General features: G+C 43.2%; 2 protein-coding genes and 1 long non-coding RNA gene across 3 annotated transcripts in view; 2 read left to right on the top strand and 1 right to left on the bottom strand.

Annotated features, from left to right (window-relative positions):
- Nucleotides 1-861: 861 nt before the first annotated feature.
- On the top strand, nucleotides 862-2,546 carry LOC131883722 (uncharacterized). Its single transcript, XM_059231252.1, has 3 exons — nucleotides 862-1,561; nucleotides 1,696-2,063; nucleotides 2,175-2,546. The coding sequence occupies exons 1-3, from the start codon at nucleotides 962-964 to the stop codon at nucleotides 2,437-2,439; spliced, it is 1,233 nt and encodes a 410-aa protein (XP_059087235.1). The 5' UTR covers nucleotides 862-961; the 3' UTR covers nucleotides 2,440-2,546.
- A 255-nt stretch (nucleotides 2,547-2,801) lies between these two features.
- LOC131883720 (uncharacterized) overlaps nucleotides 2,802-21,351 on the top strand; it is a 31,896-nt gene continuing 13,346 nt past the window's right edge. Inside the window, exon 1 of the mRNA XM_059231250.1 lies at nucleotides 2,802-3,317. Within this exon, the coding sequence (XP_059087233.1) occupies nucleotides 3,266-3,317 (52 nt within the window). The 5' untranslated portion in view covers nucleotides 2,802-3,265. The remainder of the gene's footprint in view (nucleotides 3,318-21,351) is intronic.
- LOC131883721 (uncharacterized) lies at nucleotides 3,520-18,993 on the bottom strand. Its single transcript, XR_009373638.1, has 3 exons — nucleotides 18,909-18,993; nucleotides 17,440-17,487; nucleotides 3,520-4,404 (listed from the first exon to the last, which is right to left on the bottom strand). It is a non-coding gene; the product is annotated as an uncharacterized LOC131883721 (long non-coding RNA).

Raw genomic sequence — 21,351 nt, 5'->3', positions numbered from 1 at the left:
GATAAATACAATGCTAAGCCAAATTACATAAATATACTACGTAATGTCAAAGTTTATCAATAAGTTCAGATCAGGATTGGAAAAAGAATCATAGCACTGTAGACAGGGCTGAACTTCCAAGGCAAAAAAATGAAAACACAAGTATGAAAATGCAACAATCACGCATAGGTGCAACATTTATGTTCTTTGGTGAAAACCATTTACAACAAAATAACCAATTTTAGGATTATTTGAAACCAAACCCTTTCATTTTGGGGAAATTTGGAAAAACACTTGATTCTAAGAAGATATCCCAAAACGGCAAAATATTTTAATTAAATGTCTAACGATTCAATCAATTTTTTTCGGAGTCCCTATTCATTACATAAGATCTATTTCCACACACTGCCATTCATGCCAGTAATGCTCTTCTGCTCTTGTGCTCTTGTGCAAACCAAATATGATCCTTTCGCATGGGCTTTTGTAAACTTTCATTGTAGGCTAGCTTTCTTTAAGAAACTTGCCACAGAAACTTTGACATTACGATAATACTTTGACATTACTTTGACATTACGTAGTATATGCCATCAGTACACATTGCAATCAGACAACAACATTCTGTTAAAACTCAATGAAATGGAGGCTCAACTTGTCCCTAGGAATATAAACCAAAATTGTATTTTACATCGACAATGTAACTCTGTTTTTAACTATGTAGAAATCAACATCCAGGCAATGATTTCTTTGTTGTACATCTGGACTACTAATATCAAGATTCAGGCCACAGGTGTTGAAGGCAATCGGCAGTGGCTCGATGGTAGATAGATTTTCCAGGTAAACCGAGAACCACGAGGGTCTCCTAAAATCCAGCCAGTTTGGATGGACGAGAGTCATTTTTATGCTGTTTTCCCAGTCGAACGAAAACAAAGCCGGATGATAGCAGAGTGAAGTAAACTTGAACAGATTTGAACCAAATCATAGCATGATATCCAAAAGGGTACCCCAAACCGTGTTTCTGTTATTACTGTGCGTGTTTTGCATGTACCAAGTGCAAGAATTAGCATTGGAGAGTGGCGAGGCATCTAAGCACACTTATGCTAGACCACCAATATCTCCCGTGGTATTTGAGCTCACTGGGAGTAATGACTACGATGAGCATGACTTGAATGAAGTGAATGCAGAATTTATCGATGATTCCAAGCCTGTAAATCACCATGATGCTACCTCACCTTCTATGGTACAAGCGAAGCCTTCAAAAGGTGTGCGAGAGAAACCTGACCCAATCAATACCATATGGGTGACCATGGCCTTGTGCTGGTCGGAGAACACCCACTATCACGGAAAAGGCCAATTCCCTTACAAGGATGCCTTACCACTGTCCAGTCAGCTTTGGCTGAATTTGACCACGGCCAGAGTAATCGCCCAAATTGTCTACACCGAGCCTTCGATATCGGATGAATTGCGCTCGTATCAATCCCAACTCGAGAGCTACGGGGTTTTGGTGAAATTGGTTCCCGCCCAAACGATGGACTGCGTTTTGAAGGCCCAATTGATCAGGGTATTGGTTTTCGATCTACCAGAGGTACGCCGACCCATGGAGAAAGGAACCTCTCTCGTCTCCTCTCTCATTGACATGGAGAGATTGAGGGGTGTTCTTGCAATGTTAAGTCTAAAATAAAGGATCTCAACAGTAAACTAATTCTACGAACTTTCTAGGTATCGCCTGAAGATGTCGTGCTGTCTGCCGATGTGGATGCTTTCATAATGACCCCGAAGATGGTGTTGCCTATTAAGGTCCTCCGTCGGAAACAGATCTGGATTTATCGCTACGCCTCGACCTTCGACTTGGGCAACACGTTTATGCTCTCGTTCATTGGAGCGAGAGCGAAGACGTGGAAGCAAATCCTGGATTACAACGGAGATATCCCACAAATGATGGCCACCTACAGTCAGCGGATGAACTTACCCGAAGACTACACCTGGGACCGAGACCAGCACATCGTATCTTACGCCATTCTCAAGAGCCAACTGTGTTCCTTGCCCAAGGACAACAAGCTCTGGAAGGAATTGAACCTAGAACCCAAGTAAAGTTTCTCAATAGTGGACTTCGAGTGTAGAACGGACTTGCTTCTCCAGGCACGTTCGATTAAATTATTTTCCGATCACTTACATTTCTTAACTTTTTTGTTTGACAGCGAACGGGACGATAGCCAGACTTGTTGGCATGGAAGTGGAGCCTTCGAAGATTGCAACAACAAATTGTGGTCTAGGAACATCTTGATTCGATACCACGGAGGAGCCTGTAAATGGTGGCATTTTTATCCCACCGAATCGGTCCAGGATCTTCAGGCCAAGTTCGGTGAAATCATGTCCGGTCAAGCGGAAAGTGGAATGTTTACTCAATTGGTCGGAAAAGCCAAGGCCATGTCTCAAACTTATCTCGGGAAGTCGCTTATCTGAGCGGCCGAACAATCCCCTACACACGTTATTATTCATGCAGTTATTGTACACTCATTACCTATAAAAGCGTTTTATGCATTCTATCAATACTATGCTCTCTGACCCGACGATCCCAAGACATGAATCGTCTACAAGCCTTAAAGGCTAAAGGAAATGTTTCAAGTTCTTTAATGCCCTGTTTTGCGTACAAATGGGGCTTAATTCATACGGTACGTTCTTTACATACATACCGTACATCGGCGAGCTCGATAGATGCCTAGTATCATAGAAATCTATGGCTAGTTTGTACGCGTACTTTCTCTTTGTTATGTAGCACATGTGAGCTTCCTTCTGGTGCGCTCTTCCTCCTCCTCCTCCTCCTCCTTCTGAAACTAGAGACTTGGTTGGGCTACTTTTAGAGACCGCACAAGACTTGTTAGAGGAAACTCGCGCGTCAGACAGAGGGGGAACCTCCGTTTGAAGACGAAAAGGCTCCTTTTGGAAGAGTAACAGACGATCAACGACACTATCCAAAAGCCTCCCGTAGCCGGAAAAACGAAGAACAAAGCGAGAAAGGCATGAGAAGTTCAGTGTCCCTCGAGCTGCGTTAGACGAAGGTGGTTCCGAGCGTCAGAAAGTGGGACTGTTTTGACAGTTGTGGGTCAAGCCAATTGGAGCTTAAGATTAATTGTGCCTCCGTCTTGGAATAACACTCTAATTATGTGAACCTGGGTTGTTTTGTGACATCGTGCAACTAAGCTCGATTAGTGCGTTCTGACATATAGGATAACAACAAGAGTCGGAGCTTTTATATTAAAGATACTTTTGAAGTGATCCATCCGTCAAAATGCAAAGGAGTATTACTATTATTATTGCATGGCTTCACATGTCAATATCAAGTAAGTAGTACCTCTCACTCAAATCAAAAGCCAGCTTTCGAATCCATTGATTGGATCAGTTGGTCTATTTCCGTCCCATTTTCTCGTTCACCTTATCAATTTCCCTTCTCTATTATTAACTCGACATGGAAAACACATTTGCACCTCAAATAAAAGTTATTTCTCTGAAGAGGCTTTTTTGTGCCCAGAGAAAAGTCGAGTATTTTGACAATCTTTCATCATTTCTGACACATTTGAGGTGACGCTTTCACAGGAAGTTTTTCCCCGAGGTGCAAGGAGTAATAGTGCTACAATAAATTGTGGGTAGGCACTCATATAGAACGACGAGACGTTATAAAAGCTCGGGAAACTAATGCCGACCCACGTCAAACACCCCAATGTGTGAACTGGATCCGTCAAACAATGGAACAGTAAGAAAACAGCTACATTCAAGTTTGACGGGTGTTGGGAGGCTTGGGAACCATTGCAGCGTAGTGCCTGGATCCTATACACACACATGTTAGGGATGAAATGGCACGGTTTCCATCTGTTTCTGGATCCCTCGTTCCTCTGTCTGTGCATTTTGGGGGGAAATAAAAAAAAACTTGGTCCATTTTATTCACTTGATATTCCTAGGGTTATCAAGACACAATCCTATGGGAAATTTGAAGACGAAGGGTTGTTCTTCTTCTTCTTCAGAAATGGGTGGCTCCTCAGGGAACGCCCCTCACAATTCATTCTTCCCTGACTGCTATACTGCATAGGATAAAAAGGTAGATTGTGGAAAAGGATTGTGGAGTCTTGGCTAGAGGTGAATGAGAGGTTCGGAGGAGTTCGTGTCACAATCAGTGACATGACCAATCAACGAATTCCTCGGCTCAATCAAATCCTACAAGTATCCTGTTAATATTTACACATCTAAGATGAACAAAGGAAATTAGCTCTTGAATATTTTACGGCACTTACAAGTGATCAATGGACAAATCGATTTTCGGTCTTGGTGACATTTGGACTCGAAGTAGGTAACATATCCAATCAAGGTTGGTCTCCTTTCGTTGTAAGATGATATCTGGTTTTGATTTTGATTTCTCTTCAATTCCCACGATGCCTAGCCACAGATGATAGAAATAAATTTACAAATTGATCCTCCTAGGCGCACATTCTCAAATAAGAACAAAGTGTAAATGTAATAGAAGAATTGCGGTCGGACTAATGTTTTATACTGGTTGCCAGATGCATGATTTTCAAGTGGTTGGTTATTCCACGATCATTTCCTGGTGCAAACCAGCAGCACTGGACGACACCGAGATGATATATTTCATTGGGGAAAATTTTCTCCCATCCGCATTCAATTGGCAGGGCTTTGGTGGTGGGAACAAATTGATCCTCCTAGGCGCACATTCTCAAATAAGAACAAAGTGTAAATGTAATAGAAGAATTGCGGTCGGACTAATGTTTTATACTGGTTGCCAGATGCATGATTTTCAAGTGGTTGGTTATTCCACGATCATTTCCTGGTGCAAACCAGCAGCACTGGACGACACCGAGATGATATATTTCATTGGGGAAAATTTTCTCCCATCCGCATTCAATTGGCAGGGCTTTGGTGGTGGGAACTTTTAAATGCTTGAGTGCACACATTTCACAAAAAAGGACTTCAGTTGAAACTCTTTCCTCCGTCGTCTTCTTCTGACCAAGAAGATCAGTGGCAATGTAACTTAAACGTCGCACACACAGACACACGCAGACACTCACTTGCTTGATCTTGCAAGAGCATGAATTGTTCATGTACAACTCATATGGCACATTGCGCGTGGTGGAAATGGCCCAGAATGAAATGAATGCATGCTCGATGGTCTTGAATTTCGTGAGAGAAACGCGCCGAGCATAAAATGAAGGAACAAATATGAAGTCACATCTCAATTTCTTTTCAAATCGTCTCTGATTTTGCCAATGGTATCGATTCTTCCTGAGGTTATTCATTTTTTCGATCCGGTTGGTTTTTCAAGATCTCGTTTTTGAATAACAAGGCTACGGCTAGAACGAACGGAGTAATTATTCCTTCCATAGAACTTCTAACCATATTGTGTATGGCTTTTTTTGGGTGGTTCAAAATGTCAGACCCCCATTGGTGTTAATTTGAATAAGCCATATTTCAAGCATACAGTACGATGTGATTCGGTCCATCGAGTTCGCACAATCACACTTATCGATTAATGAGTGCAATGCGATTTTTTTGACCATTTCTTCGCTTCTGACCATCCCTTCGCTTAGCGTTTTAATGGCATATTTGCAAAATCAACTCAAGCTGCCCGGGAAAAATTATCACTTCCATGTTGGGTAAACTTTGTTTGAAGGAGTGTGTCGTTCTAAATGTGCAATAAAACAGTTTCAACGCGAGTGCAAAATATTGACACACGAGCCATGAAAAAAGGCTAGGAGATTTTCTCTGACGAAGAAACCAATATACATATCTGCATTAACATTCCTATCAGACGATCTGAATGGGTGATTTTTTTTATCACAAATCAGAATGTGTTGCACAGAGACAAAATCAGTCAATTCTTCGAAGTTGTAAGGCTGAGATTCAAATTTTCAATTGAGTGTTAAGCAACCATTCAGCTTGGAAAAATTGATCAAAAAAGCATAGTGTCTTTAGCTTTTACAAACCAAACCGAACCTTACTTTTCAATACAATATTATCGAATGGTCGGTTGACAAAACCTGAAACATGGAATTGTTTGTTGAGGTAAAAATGATCCAACTAGAAGTAAGTACGTATTCGCAGTATCCAATCAATATTCGAATTGGGAAAAACCATTCCTACTCGATCGACCCAACCCAGATTCGAAAGAAGGAAGGAAGTATCCGATATTCTCGGAATATTCAATCAAGGCTTGCTCTGAATGATATCCGAGAAGAAAGGAGACATGTATGTAATCATTTTCACGATTTATGGCAAAAATGCGATGATTTATGACACAAGGTTTGAGCCCTCTATTGTGTGGCTCATTCTTTGTCATTCTCTTTCTCGCCATTCTCCTTAGCGGTGAATGAAGGTAGAATGAACGACGAAGGTGAGCTTACATGGTGACGTTTGGTCGTTGCCACAAAATCTATCAAACACCTACCCAACCATCCAAAACCTTCCCTGGAAAGATGGAATGATTGTTACCACTACTACATACCTAAATACACTACTTCTACCACCACTACCACCACCACCACCACCACCACCACTAGCACCATCATCGCCGTCTTCTTCTTAGCATTAAGCTCTTGAAGAGTCGAACCCTCCTCCCTCTGTCGTCCCAGAAAAGATCAAAGGGGTCCTTAGGAGACCGTTGGCTGCATTGTCTCTTTTCCACATTGGGAACACTTCCGAAAACCATTAGGTAGGGAACCATAATGAATCATAGAAAGTGGCTCAAAGCGCATTTTATCCAACTCCCTTGGTTAGCCCTCTGCACGTTTCTCTTAGTTTCTCGTCATCGTCATCAAACTCATCATGATCAGTTCGAGCAATAGCACCCTGTTTCCTCTCCCTCCAGTTGAAATTTGCAGTGCTCTAGGATTAAAGCCATTAAAGTGGTTCTCAACGGTTTGTTGTGGGTAAAAGGAGGTGCTCGGTTCCCGTTTTGAATAGTTTTCGCTACAGTTTCAGAGAGATGAGAAACAAGATATGTCTGGAGCCGTCCTCTCCATCCAAGCTACTATTCAAAGGCCAACTGCCAAAATGAGATGGATCCTTATCTTGTCCCCTCCAACTTTGAGGTTTTGAAGAAATGCCGAATGAAGCAAGTCAGATGCTGTCTGTCGCCAGTCATTCGGACCACAATCCTCAACTGCATAAAATATGTGGCCCATTTTACCAGTGAAGGTGTGGAAACATGGACGTTAGCTTAAACGAGATTTCCAACCTCTTCACTAACTGACTGAGTGAGTGAATGAGTGTGGGAGACTGGCTGATGATTGCTTAGCTGCTAGCCAGAACGGGCGGGGGTCTTCAGCTGATTGTCTTCCGTCATAATGTGTTTCTTCCCTGAATTTAGATTTGGTGGGAAATTCATAGGGCATGGCAGTGGAACGGTGTTCCATCCTCACTCAAAGCAGCTTGGTTTCCCATCGAAAGTGAGGAGTAGAGGAGTAAAAGAAGAGGAAGATAGTGACAGTCTCTGAGACGGAGGAATCGAGCTAGGGAGGCCGCATGCTCCAAAACCCAAGCAAACATAGCCTACACGGAGGAGGAAATGGGTTTTGTGGAAAATGTTGAGATGCCACGGCAACTTCCTTAATCTGTTCAAACCAAACTTTGAAAGTTTAGTTGAGCCGCACAAATTTATGAGGATCGGCTCAACCGTAGAATTAACGTGTCGTTTCAAGTCCAAACCTCGTCTTGTGAACAAAGTACAATTTTAGAGGAAACCATTATCCAAGTTTGGGCGATCCTTCCAAGCATATACGTATTAAGTCCGAAAGGGTTCATTAGGGATTATGTTTATGATCTGATCTGGTGGACTCTCGCCATGTACGTAAAATGTTGAATGTCAGTGGGCGTGGAGAAGGCTGAGATAAAGGGACTCTCCGAAGTACAGAAGGCGTGGTAGAGTGCAGTCAAGGATCTCGAGGGCCCTTCATTTCCTCTCTCCCAAAACTCATTACATCGCCATGGTCCAAAGATTATGTTTGATCTGTGATTCCCAACGCATAAAAGTACGGCAAGATATAAGGGGAGAAAGCGAGGAGAGGTGATTTGGATGGTTTACTGCGAGTCACATCAGCATGGCATATAATCAAACAACCCGCCAATATAAACCTCAGACGAAGTTTAAACCATTTGGACTCAAACAGACGGATATGTTTCAGATGAATTGAAGTCATATCCTCCCATAGGTATACGTCTCGAGTCACAACAGTCATTTACAACGCATTGGGCCCCATTGCTGTTTACCCTCAGCATATAGAGTCAATCATGATGGGGACATCCTATGGTAGTCTTTACTCGAGCCAGAGTTTCGCAATGAGCCAGAGGAAATGCTGGGGAGTGAATGATTTGGAGGCTCATTGGTGACGAGATTGGCCTATTTCCAGCCTTTCCCATCTCCTTCAGGTCCCGCAACCCATCTCCCAAGTCGACGACGTCCCGATGCATCTCACCAAAGGGAACAGCCAACTAACTAGGGAACAGGGTGGGTGGGTATTCGGCTGTTTTTATCGGGATCAGTCACTCAATCCCCCATATTCACACAAAGCAGATTGTGCTCAATAAACACAAACATTTCCGGATGGACGGAAAAGGGAGGGAAGCAAGATGGAACCATGTACATGGCTAACCCATAACAGTTCTTGAAGTAGAGTGGAGCCGACAAATATCAATGCCCGTTTTACTGTAAGCATATACAGTATGCAAGCTTACCACCAACGCCTATTACCCTTGGAGCTTTGCCGTCCCAATTTCCCAGACCAACGCCTCTTTCGATATGCATTTTTCCTTTTTCTCTCATTTTTTGGTAGGACCATTGGAATACTGCTGGCGTTGATCGCTTTGAAAATTAGGAACCACCGAACTCACAGTCACGCCAAAAAATTTAAATTTCAAATCTGCCCCTCCATGTTATTTTGTATAGTGTGCATAAGTCTGCTCAACTCTGCTCAAGCACTATACGTACAGTACGTAGTACATGCGTAGTCCATACAACGCGCTACAAGCTCGAGGCGTCGGTATTTTCAAATTCTGCCTGAGGCCAAGGTGGAACGGTGCAAGTGAAATGGGCTTCCTGGGATAAAGCCGCATACCTAAGGATATGTCTACCTTGAAGAATAGCTACAGGAAAAGGGTGTGGATTCATGCCAAAAAACGGTTTGGCACTGCCAAGGACATTGGAATTTCAATTTCTTGCATGACCACTTCTACGCCCGATTTGCATATGATTTCTGGACCACATGGGCGAACACAGAAAGGGAAGATATTCGTCCTTTTGACCATTTCTTTGCGGAGTCGATGCCCTTCCGACAATCAAATCCCCGATAGTTTTAAAGGAAAATCAAACGACGAGGAGAAAAGGAAGGTGAGATTATGTAGGGAAAAGTTCATAACTTTTGGAATTTCCAAAATCCTTCTGACGGGTACACGACGCTGAATTTGGCCTCTGTCTTATCCTAATCTGGTACAAGTTGGAAGTAGAAGGGGGGGGGGACGAGGTAGATTTGAAAATCTGTTGTTCTGAATTGTAAAAGACTGGAAGGGACCGAGGAGATGAGGGGAATCTTTTTTCCTTTTCAAAAAAGATGCTCCTCTCACAACAATGGAACTGTTCCTTTCAATTGCCCGGGGATCCCTCCACCATCCATCCAGTCTGCAGTCAAGAGACCTCTCGAAATGAGCTGAAGAAAGCCAAAGACCGAACGAATTCATGAATGCACCAACGCACTTTTTCCTTACGTATTCTGACAATAGACATGTAGTATGTGAGGAGTGGAGGTGCAGTAGCTCTTTTCAATAGCCCCAGTCTCTTCCTGATTGAAAATGAAAGCAAATACGGCCAAGAGACAGGCCAATTTCCGATTCCCCTTAGAAAAACAATTGGCAATAGCGTAGGCAAAATTTGAATACGATGATTTTTATTCGTAAAACTTCTTCACTTCACCACAGTTTAACCAATGGCGCTCTTGAAGAATGAAGGCTCGCCTCGACTGCCCTTGTTAATCTCGCCCATTAATCTCGGTTCTTCAGACTTTGTGGTGCCAAATAGACGCACCACTATCCCAAGGTGTTCCAAGTTGAGCTTGCATCACGGCAGGGAGCTTTTAAAAGCTGTGAGGTAATTTAGCCAAACCACCAGAGTCATTAATTTTTAGCATCTCATTAATGAGCCGGTTGATTCTGAATCCCGTCTCGCTCGGGACGGCCACTTCCCGTTATCTTGCGGGTTTTTTTGATGTGTCAAACATTAGGATGCAACGCCCACTAAATTTTGACAATATACATTTATTGGAATGTGTTTTGACACAAGATCTAACGACCTTCTATGCTTATCGATATCATGATCGTGTTGAACGTCATGCAATCTGAAACCCCACCAAATATTGGGAATCAAAAAGAGGGGAAACCAATATGCTTTGGCTAGTTCATGTGAATGCCCTCTTTATCTTCATTGAACATTAGTCCATGGTTGGTTCCAACTACATCAATCTCATTGCACGACCATCAACGTTATGAATAGAAACGAGACATGCTTTTGAAGGCAGTGATATCAGGGCAACGAATGAGGGAATCTACCCCATTTTCGACGTTACATGAATGGATGTTTCAACTATCGGCCTCCCTAGAGAAGCGGAATCGATGTTAGATGCCGACAACAAATGACAAAAGTGAATAAGGAACATCGTCTCAAAGTGCAGAAGAGACGGTACGATGTCTTGATAACGTTTACATAAGTTAAGCTCCCTTTATTCAAAAACCACAAGTAATGATAATACGTTCTTGTTAGTCGTAATGGGATTTAATGCTTCACAACCACCGTTCTAGAGAGACACCAAATAAAATCAGGCTAAATGGACAAACACGTTTAATTATACCAACCCAGAACAGAGATCTAATTGAAATGCCCAAATAACGCATGTGGTTTGGAACAAAGAACATAGGCTGGACGAAAGCCTAGTAAATTATACATAATTATCCCAAGGAGAGCTCCTTGAAAACACGTTTATAGAAAGCCTCGGATTTTCGATTATCCTAATGATGATCGTACTCCAGCATAATTTTCGGGGTCGGGGCCAAATTGAGGAACGTTAAGACAGTCCAAGAGTTGTTCCAAAGGTGGAAAAGAGAATAGATGAGACCAAAGAGAACGAGAGAGGGATGAAGTCTTTCACCTTTTCCAAACTAAGTGATGAACTCCTTGTCTTCTCGTCTTTCGGTGCGTGTTACTTCCCCTTAGTCTACCTACAAATAGAGCCATGATATCGGCCTCATTTCCTGGCACTTTCTTTGCAAAAATGATCCTATCCACTTTGTTCTGGGAACATTTCCTTGTGAAAAGAGTGCGCCTTTTTATGGCCATCTCACTGCACGGTTGTTCGTGGAGCAACTCAGCGTTCATTCAGGACAGTGTAAGGTGCTCTTCCTTCATGGCTCCAGTCATATCTGCCTCCCTCCTCTAAGAAGGGGTAGGTGGAACGTATCTGGGCAGAAACGGGGGTTTCAGGCATCAAGCTTTGGGAGTAGTAAACTCTATAAAAGACGACCCCCTCGCCATTCTAGTTCTCCCATCAAATAAGACGACTCTCCACTCCAACGGTCGTTGTCGTCGTCTTCTTCTTCTGCTTCTCTGTGCTTCTCTGGCTTCTTACGCCACCACCATCACCAACGAGAACGACCATCATCCCTTGAAAAGCTTTTCAGTCTGGGAGCTGTTCATTTACTAGGTAATGGTGAATAGATCTACTTCATTTGGGCCTCGGCCTCAGCTTCCCTTCCTTTTCCTCTCGGTTTCTCGGGTACTCTTCGTGTCCTTTAGACGGAACGTGTTAAACTTGACTCAAGGTCGGATCTCTCTGAAGCTTACACCCAAACATCATCTGACCCACAAGCAGTATCTTTTGAAAGAAAGCAATATCAACATGTTTGGAACGCTGTCGAAACTTAAGTGAGGAGACAAGAAGATTTGTTCCATGAGATGTCATGGCTTTGGCCCCTTGAGATAAATGCAACCAGATCAATCACGCACTGATTTTTCTTTGTGGCAATAAAGAACAAAGCATTCATTGAAGTGGAACACATTCGGGTGGCGAGAAAGACAGCTGAGCCAAGGCATTGAACCCTCAAGATGACCCGAGTAAGAGTGCTCGTTTGAGCCAAAGAGAGAGAGAAAGAAAGAAAGAGAGACACACGCACACACACATGGAGAACTTTTGTCTGGAGACCATTGGTACAAAAGGGAATTCGCGAGAAAGAGCGAAGGAAATCTCTGATGACGACGAAACTCAGGCGATAAGGGAATTGACACTTTCCCCGAACCTTTTTTCCTTAAACGGGATGAAATTGATTTCTTTCCATTTAGAAACGTTTCCTCTGTACGATCCTTTCGAATCTTTTCGAGATTTTGGCCCCGGGTAATGGAACTATCTTTCCTTGTCCAATCACGCCAATTGCAAGAAACGAAAAAAGGACGAAGAGGAGAAAAAAAGAGAGAAAACTTTGGCGATCAGAAGCGTGTACCGTAACTGAAGTTTGCTTTCGATCTCAGTCTGGCTCAAAATTTGGACCAAGTTCAATTCAAGTTTGGAACGGTGGCACAAGGACAATTTTCGATTCTTATCAGCCCCATTACTCTTGTAAAATCAAAAATCTGGGGTCAAGCTCCCCTGCAAAAAGGACAGAAAGGGAAGGAGGAAAAGAAAGAAACGAGCGAGCGAAGATCTCTGTTCGGCAGAGAGAACAGGCCTTTGTGTTCGTTTTTTCTTCTCTCCACTGGTCTTTCTCGATTCTTGTGTTCCTCTAGATCTTTCCATTTGATTGCTTAGTGTTAGACCATGTTAGCTCGGCACGAGTGTAAGGTTTGGATGCTATTGGAACTCTTCGAATGTGGTTGTAGATCAGACAGGGTTAGAAAAAATATATATCATCTTTTCTCTATCTTTCTGGCTCGAGAATGAAGATATTGGAACGAGATTGAATTGCAGTGGGTATGAAGGTGCAAACTTCCTTGAAAGGTTAGAGCAAACTAAAAGGAAACATTTCATGGCGACAACAACACCTTAAACCTAAGCAAGCCCTCAGTCAAATTTGTCTTAAACGACCCTGGCAAAAGTTGTACAAGGCTGAGGTAGTAAAGTTTCCAAAACTTGACTATTACAAAGTCGAAAAACTTGAGTGAGTGAGTGAGTGAGCGAGTAGAGTCGAAATTTGTTTTAAGTCTTTTCCCAAAGCTTTCATCCTCTCAAACAAGTCCACACAGTGGGGCCGAATGGTCCATTGACGATTGACGAGGCAGCCATCTCGTACCTATACATGGTCCCGTTGCTTCGAAGGCCCCACAACCTCTGAAACGAGCGGTTCTTTGTCAGGTCATCGCTCTCTATTGTGCGATCCGCAGACTTGCAGGCTCGTGTCATATGACAGTGACACTAATTGGCAAAGTTTTAGCAACTCTCTCACTCACCTGAACCCGTTCACTTCCTTACGTGTGAGTTCGGCTGCTTTTTTTAGTGAATTGGTTCACTGGAACACCGAACGGCTTGGGCTGGATTTTCTATTCCTGCTCAATCCAGGCTCGTTTCAAATAAACGAGTCGAATAATCTCAGTATTCCCAACACTTAGTTGGAAGCAAATTCCATATTAGAACAGATTGCTTTGCCTCGACTTTAGCGGTGAAATTCCAAGACCCCTAGAATGGGACCTTTTCAGTTGCATAAAGAGAACATACCGTAGGTATCAGGAGTCATCAGTCATTCCTGCCATTTCTACTTGTAGCGCATGGATTACGTGCGTACACGGTGATATTAGGCATCAAAGGTTGGCTAGTTCCCACCAGACAACTTAATCCTGGACCATCGATGCAGTGGTCTGCTTAATGCTCTCCAACTTAATAACTTTTGCATTGATTCCGCGATGAGATTGTCTCAGAATGGCTAAGCCTTTGAAAGTGCCACTTTAAGGTCATAACACGAAGAATAACGAAGAGAAAGAAATGATTCGAATGGCTAGACAAGTCACAACCACAACAACAATATCCTCGTTTATGGCCCTCAAAAGACATTTACGCAAAAGCCCGCCTTGTTGTCTGTGATGTTCCATCAACGACAATAACTTTCCAGGACGGAATTGCTGGGTCCATCTATGCAATGCCCGCCTCCCGTGTGGATCCATGTTGCGATTTCTGACAAAGGAAATGAATCATTTAGTGTGGCATGCTGATTCAACGATTCCTTTTAGCATTACGCATACTTTTGCACGAGTTGGTTACTACTTTATCGATGAAATGTCATGCTTTCAAGAAGGAAAGTCAACTATTTTTGCATATTAGCTGGCTTTATGTCGGTCCACGAGGCTCTTGTCAGTGAAATGTTTGTCCCTTGAGAAAAATTAGTGCTCGTTACTCAATGAAGTGTTGGACAAACAAACTTGTCCCAAAGTCTATAATGACGTCTTCTCCTTCTGTAGTGGTATGCATTTAAGCACCACCTAACTCCAGCCAACCAACCAACCTACCAACCAACCTACCATCTATCCAGTTAGAAAAGCTACCACCAACGAGCTTCTCTTCTCCTTTACTTCGTCTCAGGCTCAACTAGAATACTGCAAGGAGTGTAACGTTCATGGCATGGAACGATGCTTGTCGTCTTTCAATAATCCTATCTAAAAATCAATAACTCAAAGGATGTTTTTGTTCCTACCCTGCGAATGACTTGGTCAATTTTGACTCAAAGTTGGCCCAAAAGAACTGCTGGGGGGTTGCTAAATGTTAGACCAAACCTCGTTTCTGTCTCATTCACGAACAACAGTCTCACAATGGAACCAAAGATGACTTGACTTTTGCCACTCCGGCTCTTCTCTGTCTATAGACTTCTATTCACTTAAAGTACTACATACCGTTGTATATGTTTGTTGCTGTGAGCGTCATATTGCTCCTCTATTATGCAGTCACGCAATCCAGTGGTTTCCCAGCCCAGGGAACCAAGTTAGTTTGGAACCAACAAGGGGTACATAAAAATGCCGTGTTTCCTCAACATTCTTGTAATGGCAGACCTGAAGCAGAACTCACAACAACAGCACGAGCAGCAGCCATCCACGTTTGAAGTGGGGGCAACAACAACCTCAACAACAACAACAACGACAGCAACGATAACGTTTCACCACCACTACTACTTCTAAGTTCACCGCCACATTTGCAGACTGTGGGATCGAAGGGAACAACTTGCTGGTCCTTTGGAAAGACTCGCAGAATGGCAAATCGAAAATTCCGATAGTGGAACATCGAAGAGGCCCTCGGCTTTGGATTAGGCTCCAGAGAGGGAAACAAACGTTGTGCAAACTGGAAATGATCCTTGTCAATAATTCAATGTGAGCATAGTCGAACCGACTTTACCTAGTTTGGGTACTCTGTCCATTTGTGGAGCGAGGGGATCAAATGTTTAAAATAGCAGTGAATACCTGGCTAATACAAAACATTTCGGCCTCGGAACTGAGCGCGACTGCTTCAATGGTGATGAATCATGTTCCATTGCCCGTAGAACTAGAATAAAGCTTCTCATCACAAGGTACGGTCTCGGCACTGACCTTCAAGCCAAGTCCGTGTTTGTTGTTTGTTGGTCTCCTCCCATTTGGGATCTCCATGTCGGGCACTTTTATTTTATTTGACATGAGGCTTTCCGCATGCAAACGGCCATCTGAGTCTTGTTCCCAGGCTGGTGACATTGGCCCAAACTTGCTCACCCTCAGAATTGGAAAGTTTTTTTCTATTTCTCCTCACGTGTCAGTGCGACGCACTGACATCACGTTTTTTTCCGTGCTGCCCGGCTACTGATCCGCCTCTTGATGGGGTGGGGCTCAAGTAGACACATCATGGTATAAACGAATGTCCCTTCGGGTGACAATGTGCGTGATATTAAAAGGCCACCATTAGTGTAATGAAATGGAATGGCAACTACCAACATCATGATTCTTAGAGAATGCTTACGAGCGACATTCGTGGAAAGATATTCCAATGATTCGTTGTTCCAGCACGGTACAACCAAAAGTATCTGCGGGATCAACTCATGGTCTTTCATTGTCCGAAACTTTAACGCGGTAGGAGAGCGAAAATTTTACCAGCCCATACCATAAAGGCCAAATGTCACATGAAAGTGGTATATGACCTCTATTAAAAGGCTTCGTGTGCACCTTTCACAAAGGAACTTGTGTTATCCGCCTCCAGATGTCCGTGGCCACGGCTCTAAAATGGTTTTTTCGGTTGCTTTAGGATAGTAAAGTAATGGAACGCCCGACCGTCTGGTGGGAAATAATTAAAGCCCTTTATGAGCTAATTTAATTTCGACATCCTGTTAATGGTCTTTTCTAATTCGATTCACTCCAAGCGCAAAAATGCTTCCATGACTGGATGGATCGAACACGAGAGAAAAAAATAAGCAAGGGAGAAAGAGGAAACGTGAGGGGGAACTCATTTCCAAAGGGTCTTAACAGCATTTATGAGGCACGTATTTCGGTTCATTTCGGACTCAGGAGCTAAAGAGCGCATTTAGGGTACAAGCAATTTCTTCCGTCTGTAACAAATTCAAAGTTTTGAACAATACTACGTAGAGAAGTTTACGTTGAAAATGGTCATATCGAAATGTAGTGATTCCAATTACATCCGCATGAGAAAGAAAAAAAAACGATTCGATTCAATCCATCCCAGTTCAGGATCGTCTACAAAGATGTCTGTACCTAATTTCGTTTCGTTTATAGTGAATAGGACCATCTTGCAAGGCTTCTGAAACAAGCAGAGAAGGCCAATGCAATACAAACCCAAGCGAGCTGAAAAAGAAAGGAAACGAACAATGCTAATTTAGGTCGTTTCTGTTTTTGGCACACAAATTGGGGTTTTCCCTCACAAATCGACGCCAATGGGATATGGACCCGACCGTCGTATTCGGCAAACATTCATATCCCATGGGTGCAAAGCAAATACAGAACGAAAAAGGGGGGGGGGAGGAGCACCATGCATCAGCTGTGACCTCTTTGTTTGAGAAACGCTGATCGGGATCCTCATTTTGTTCCAAATACTCTCAAGGCCAACGAGAACCAACCCTTTTGCCTCTTAACTGATTTCCTTGCCCTTTACTGTGAGTCAACTTTGGCTGATAGAGCTCAGTGTGTTCCTGCCATAATAGCAGATGACAGAGGGAGATATTGGAACAGCCTACAATTCTCTCGCTTGGATCTTTACTTGGATTGCCCAATCGAAGTGAGATGAGACAGAGTATTGGAAAAGATTCCAGCCATGTCTTAGCCTATTTTGTGCATTATACACCACTAACTGTTTCTGTATAATATCAGACTGTAATGAGATAATCCCCGGCGACAAACGTGGAGGATAAATTGCGGATGTTCCCATTAGGTCGGAGGAAATTGCTCGGTTTTCCCTTGTCAGTTGTAAATACCTGTTATTGTGTTGATTGCATGCCGGATCCATTTTCTTTGTCGGAAACCTGGAAAGTTAGGTAGGGAGAGGATACGAATTATGCACTTCTTACTCAGCTTCTGTGGAAGTGGAACCTCATAGAGATTGTAGAGCAGCAGTGGCAAAGTCCACACGGGCGGAAAGATAAACGGATTTATACATAAATAATCATTTAGCTTGACACTTGCGACAACCCTAGTGAACCCTCGACGCCCTGTCTTGCCACAAATGATGGGTCACCTAATGAAAATGTGGGTTCATAATGTTGTGTTCCACCTTTACAAGTGAGAGAACCAGTCACGGCAAGGGTGTCGCCCCTTTTTTTAGCTCTCTGGGTGAACATAACATGTTGGCCCATAAAAGAGATATAAATGTTTCCCGAAAAGATCCCTCAGTCGGACCAGCTGCTCTTGTGTGCATGGCTGAGCATGAAAATTGAAGAGGAAACAGCCAAGAGCGGGAAAGTTTTTACACCCAATGACATCAGGGAGTAAAGATTTGCTCTCGAAACTCATTGGCTTTTTTTCTTATCTTGAAACTCGCTCGGAACTCGCCTTGGGCAAGTACAGGGGGTAAAGTGGCCTGCTCAAAGTTTTCCCCATGTTCAAAGCGAGTCTTGTAGCATAACCTTGCAAGAATGATTGATGCACTTTGGATCATCATTACCTCCCCTCAAGGGCAGTTTCAATGGCAGGGATTGGTGCCAACTAGTTGTGCCTTTTGCTTGCTTGAATGAAGGCATCTCCACCACTCACGGATCTTGAGGTTTAAGACCTTTTGTTCGACCCAAGTTGTTGCTTCGTTGTGGGTAAAAAAACTTTTTAACGCAGACTTTCAAATTCACATTCGATGGACTGTTCGACATTAGAAAGGCATCACGCATCCCATATACATACAAAGTGCATCTGCAGCAGGCGCTTTCTTGGAAGTCCCACCATTAATCTGAAGGAAGATATATGGCTCATTCGCATCTCGATTTCGCTTTTAGGGTTTCGCCCAAGGCTTTGAAGTACGTTCCTATGAGCCATACATTACATCGGGGGTACTTTCCGTCGCAAAAGAGACCACAGTCATATTAGGGGTATTTCTTGAAGGCAACAAGAATGAAAGGGGAAAGAGAGGAGTGAATTTAGAGCACAAACTGACCACCACCATTATGGAACCAAGTGAACTTTCCCGACTCCATAAGTCTTTCCCAGATTCCGCCCCTCTTCTTTACGCCAAAGCCAATTGCTTTTGGGGTTGAACTCGAACTGAAATTTGTACCCTAGATCTGGAATGGGCATATATATACCTTCACTCTAGTTAGTCCAATAATAGCACTCTCGCTCTGCCTTTTGAGAAGAAGGTGAATGAATGGGAGTCGAAAAGGATAAAATATCTAGTTTCCCATCAAATGCAGAATACAGGCTTCCTTCAAGGAGGACAGCTGAAGTCAAGAATACCTACCTATTGATCCTCTTTCAGAACATGAAGGGAAGGGAGTTGTAAGCTTTTGTGTAGGAAGGATTACAATTGGTCCAGGTGAGAAGGCTTATAGGTTAAAAAGGAAGGAAACGTTTGCGATCCGCTCAATGATGGCACACTCCGTGAAAACATGAAAGCACTGTACTTACAAATAGGAATTATTTGAATACGAGCAAGTCAAACGGCATGCTTGATGTCTGACTTATCATTTACGTCCGGTCTCTTCATTTTCTGCTAGAGAAAAAAACTGTTTTGTCGCAAAGTACTCTAATATCCAGGATAAGGAAGGGTCTCAGTTTCGTCTTGTGGGCTTTCGGAGTAGTGTTACCAATGTTCTTATTTCTGAGCTGTCTCCACTTGACCCAAAAATTTTGTCGGGATTCTTTTAGCCAACAACTTCTTCCCGGCTCACCTTAGAAGTTAGTGAGCTCCTCACTTTACGGTGTATTATGGAGAGAAGATGGGTTAGAATCGCTTTTCAAAGGAACCCCTCGTTTTCCACTCAAGCAGGATTGTTTACCAAAGAATAAGAAATCTGATATACAAAGGCTCTCAATCTCAAGGAGAATTGGGAGAGGAACGAAATCCCCACGGTTTCACGTCCATGGCAGATTCTTTATCCGGGAGTATGCATCGCTTAATTTCTCTCGGGCCAGACGAAAAAAAACTTTTACAAACCTCGTCGGAAGAGGAATGGCCTTTTAAATTGTCCTCACCGAAATAAATTTCCCCTCCGCCCACAGAGCACTATAGAGCAACAGACTCGTTCCCAATAGGGTTCCATCCCAGGCCATCTCAGGCCAAGGACAACGCGCCTTCCTCGACCAGAACTTGCCTGAGCGAGAATAGAGATTAAATAGCAGTTAAAAATGGGATCCACCCACCAGTGCACTCGGTTGCACAGAGTAACGCTTTTGTAGGAGATTTGGCCTTGAAGTTTGAAGAGAAGCAAACTTGAGAGGGGCCATAATCATGTCATTAGGCGAGAGTTGGGAGTTCAATGCAGATTCAAAAAGACACTGCTGCACCCTCAACCGGGTCCAACCGCAGCGAAACGCATGCATGCCCAATTCATAACGTCCCAGTAACTTGAATGTGCCAAGTCCAGATGAATTGTGTTTTCATATTACTAGCCTCATTAGCTAAGTTCTTAAGAGCTTGAAACCTTTTTTGTGAAAGATTGAGTCAAATCGGAACTCATCACGCTTCTCGAAGTTCTCGTATGTTGTGGGTAACACTCTGACGGAGGAGAGATCTTCGATATTCAAATAGAAATCCTTCCCCAACTCTCTTGACAAATTAGAGAAGGGGAGGGGGCAATGGTTCAAAGACAGCACCACCCTCATGCTCACGCACCATTCAGCCGTTTATGGGTCTAAGAAAGCCAAATACTGTGCGTACTTATTCATCCGCCGTATGCACGACGTATATCGGGAGTTACTCGCCCAAGGCCCCCATCCCGACCAAGGAGAATGAAGACAAGATTGGAGGATGACAACGCCAAGAGGACGGAGGGGGAATAATCAACTTTGAAGTGGTTTGGAAACCTCATTTCTGGCATGTTGGTGCTCTAAACTTGATCCGAAGACTCACATTTAATCTGACTTCGTGACTGATGTTGAATCACCCATAAATAGGGTATAGTACGCCGGCTTTAGTGTAGTATGGAAAGGGGGAGTAAGTACTACGTATATAGAATCGGCTTCATTTTTACAGTTGGAATGAGTCCCTTGCTGATGAAGGTCCATATTTCGTCCCACCCCACGGAACTCTTACTAAGGGTTACTTTAATCTAGGATGGAAACCCACGATTGAATCTCCGATCCAGTATTGAATTCCAGGATTACATCTTTGAAGATTGATCCCATCCATCACCTCTTTACGTACACTGAGATGACGATTCAATCTTGTTATCTGAAAGTGACATACACACACCCTTTCCACGTTAGCCGGATCAATGCTTTGGAAAGCAAGCAAAAGCAAAAAATCACTTTGTTGTGCTTGCCTAATTGAAACCGTCTTGTTGTTTCATATCCAATTGGAAACGCTGATGGAAAGTACTAACTTCCACCTAAACCTAACCGATTGAAATTTGGCAAGCAACCAGGTCTAACCAAGGACTCGAACTCGTGGAACGTCCTTCTAACCAAGGTCAATGACCAAGGGCCTTTGAGCGTTGAGTATCATTGGTCAAACGGAATGGACTTGACAGCAACATGTGACGGGCAGAATATTTTGTTTTAATCCTAACATCGCCCTCAGTACTATAATACAAGAATGGACCAACCATACTCTTATTTTCAAATGACATCAAAGGGAACAGCCCAGGGTTTACGACTGTAAATGATTTAGTACTCTTCATATGTTAAAACAATTAATGTCCTTGCCATATCAAGTTCTCTCAAAGAAGTGGTCTTGGTGTCAT

The sequence above is a fragment of the Tigriopus californicus genome, chromosome 7 (assembly GCF_007210705.1).
Source record: "Tigriopus californicus strain San Diego chromosome 7, Tcal_SD_v2.1, whole genome shotgun sequence".
Classification (NCBI taxonomy): Eukaryota; Metazoa; Arthropoda; class Copepoda; order Harpacticoida; family Harpacticidae; genus Tigriopus; species Tigriopus californicus.
This window is presented reverse-complemented; position numbering and strand designations above follow the sequence as displayed.

Bases quoted from the DNA above. Each gene is read 5' to 3' on its own strand.
- LOC131883722 (XM_059231252.1), top strand. From the start codon at position 962: ATGATATCCAAAAGGGTACCCCAAACCGTGTTTCTGTTATTACTGTGC. The intron at 1,562-1,695 runs GTACGCCGACCC...CGAACTTTCTAG, and splicing joins TGGTTTTCGATCTACCAGAG to GTATCGCCTGAAGATGTCGT. The intron at 2,064-2,174 runs GTAAAGTTTCTC...TTTGTTTGACAG, and splicing joins GAATTGAACCTAGAACCCAA to CGAACGGGACGATAGCCAGA.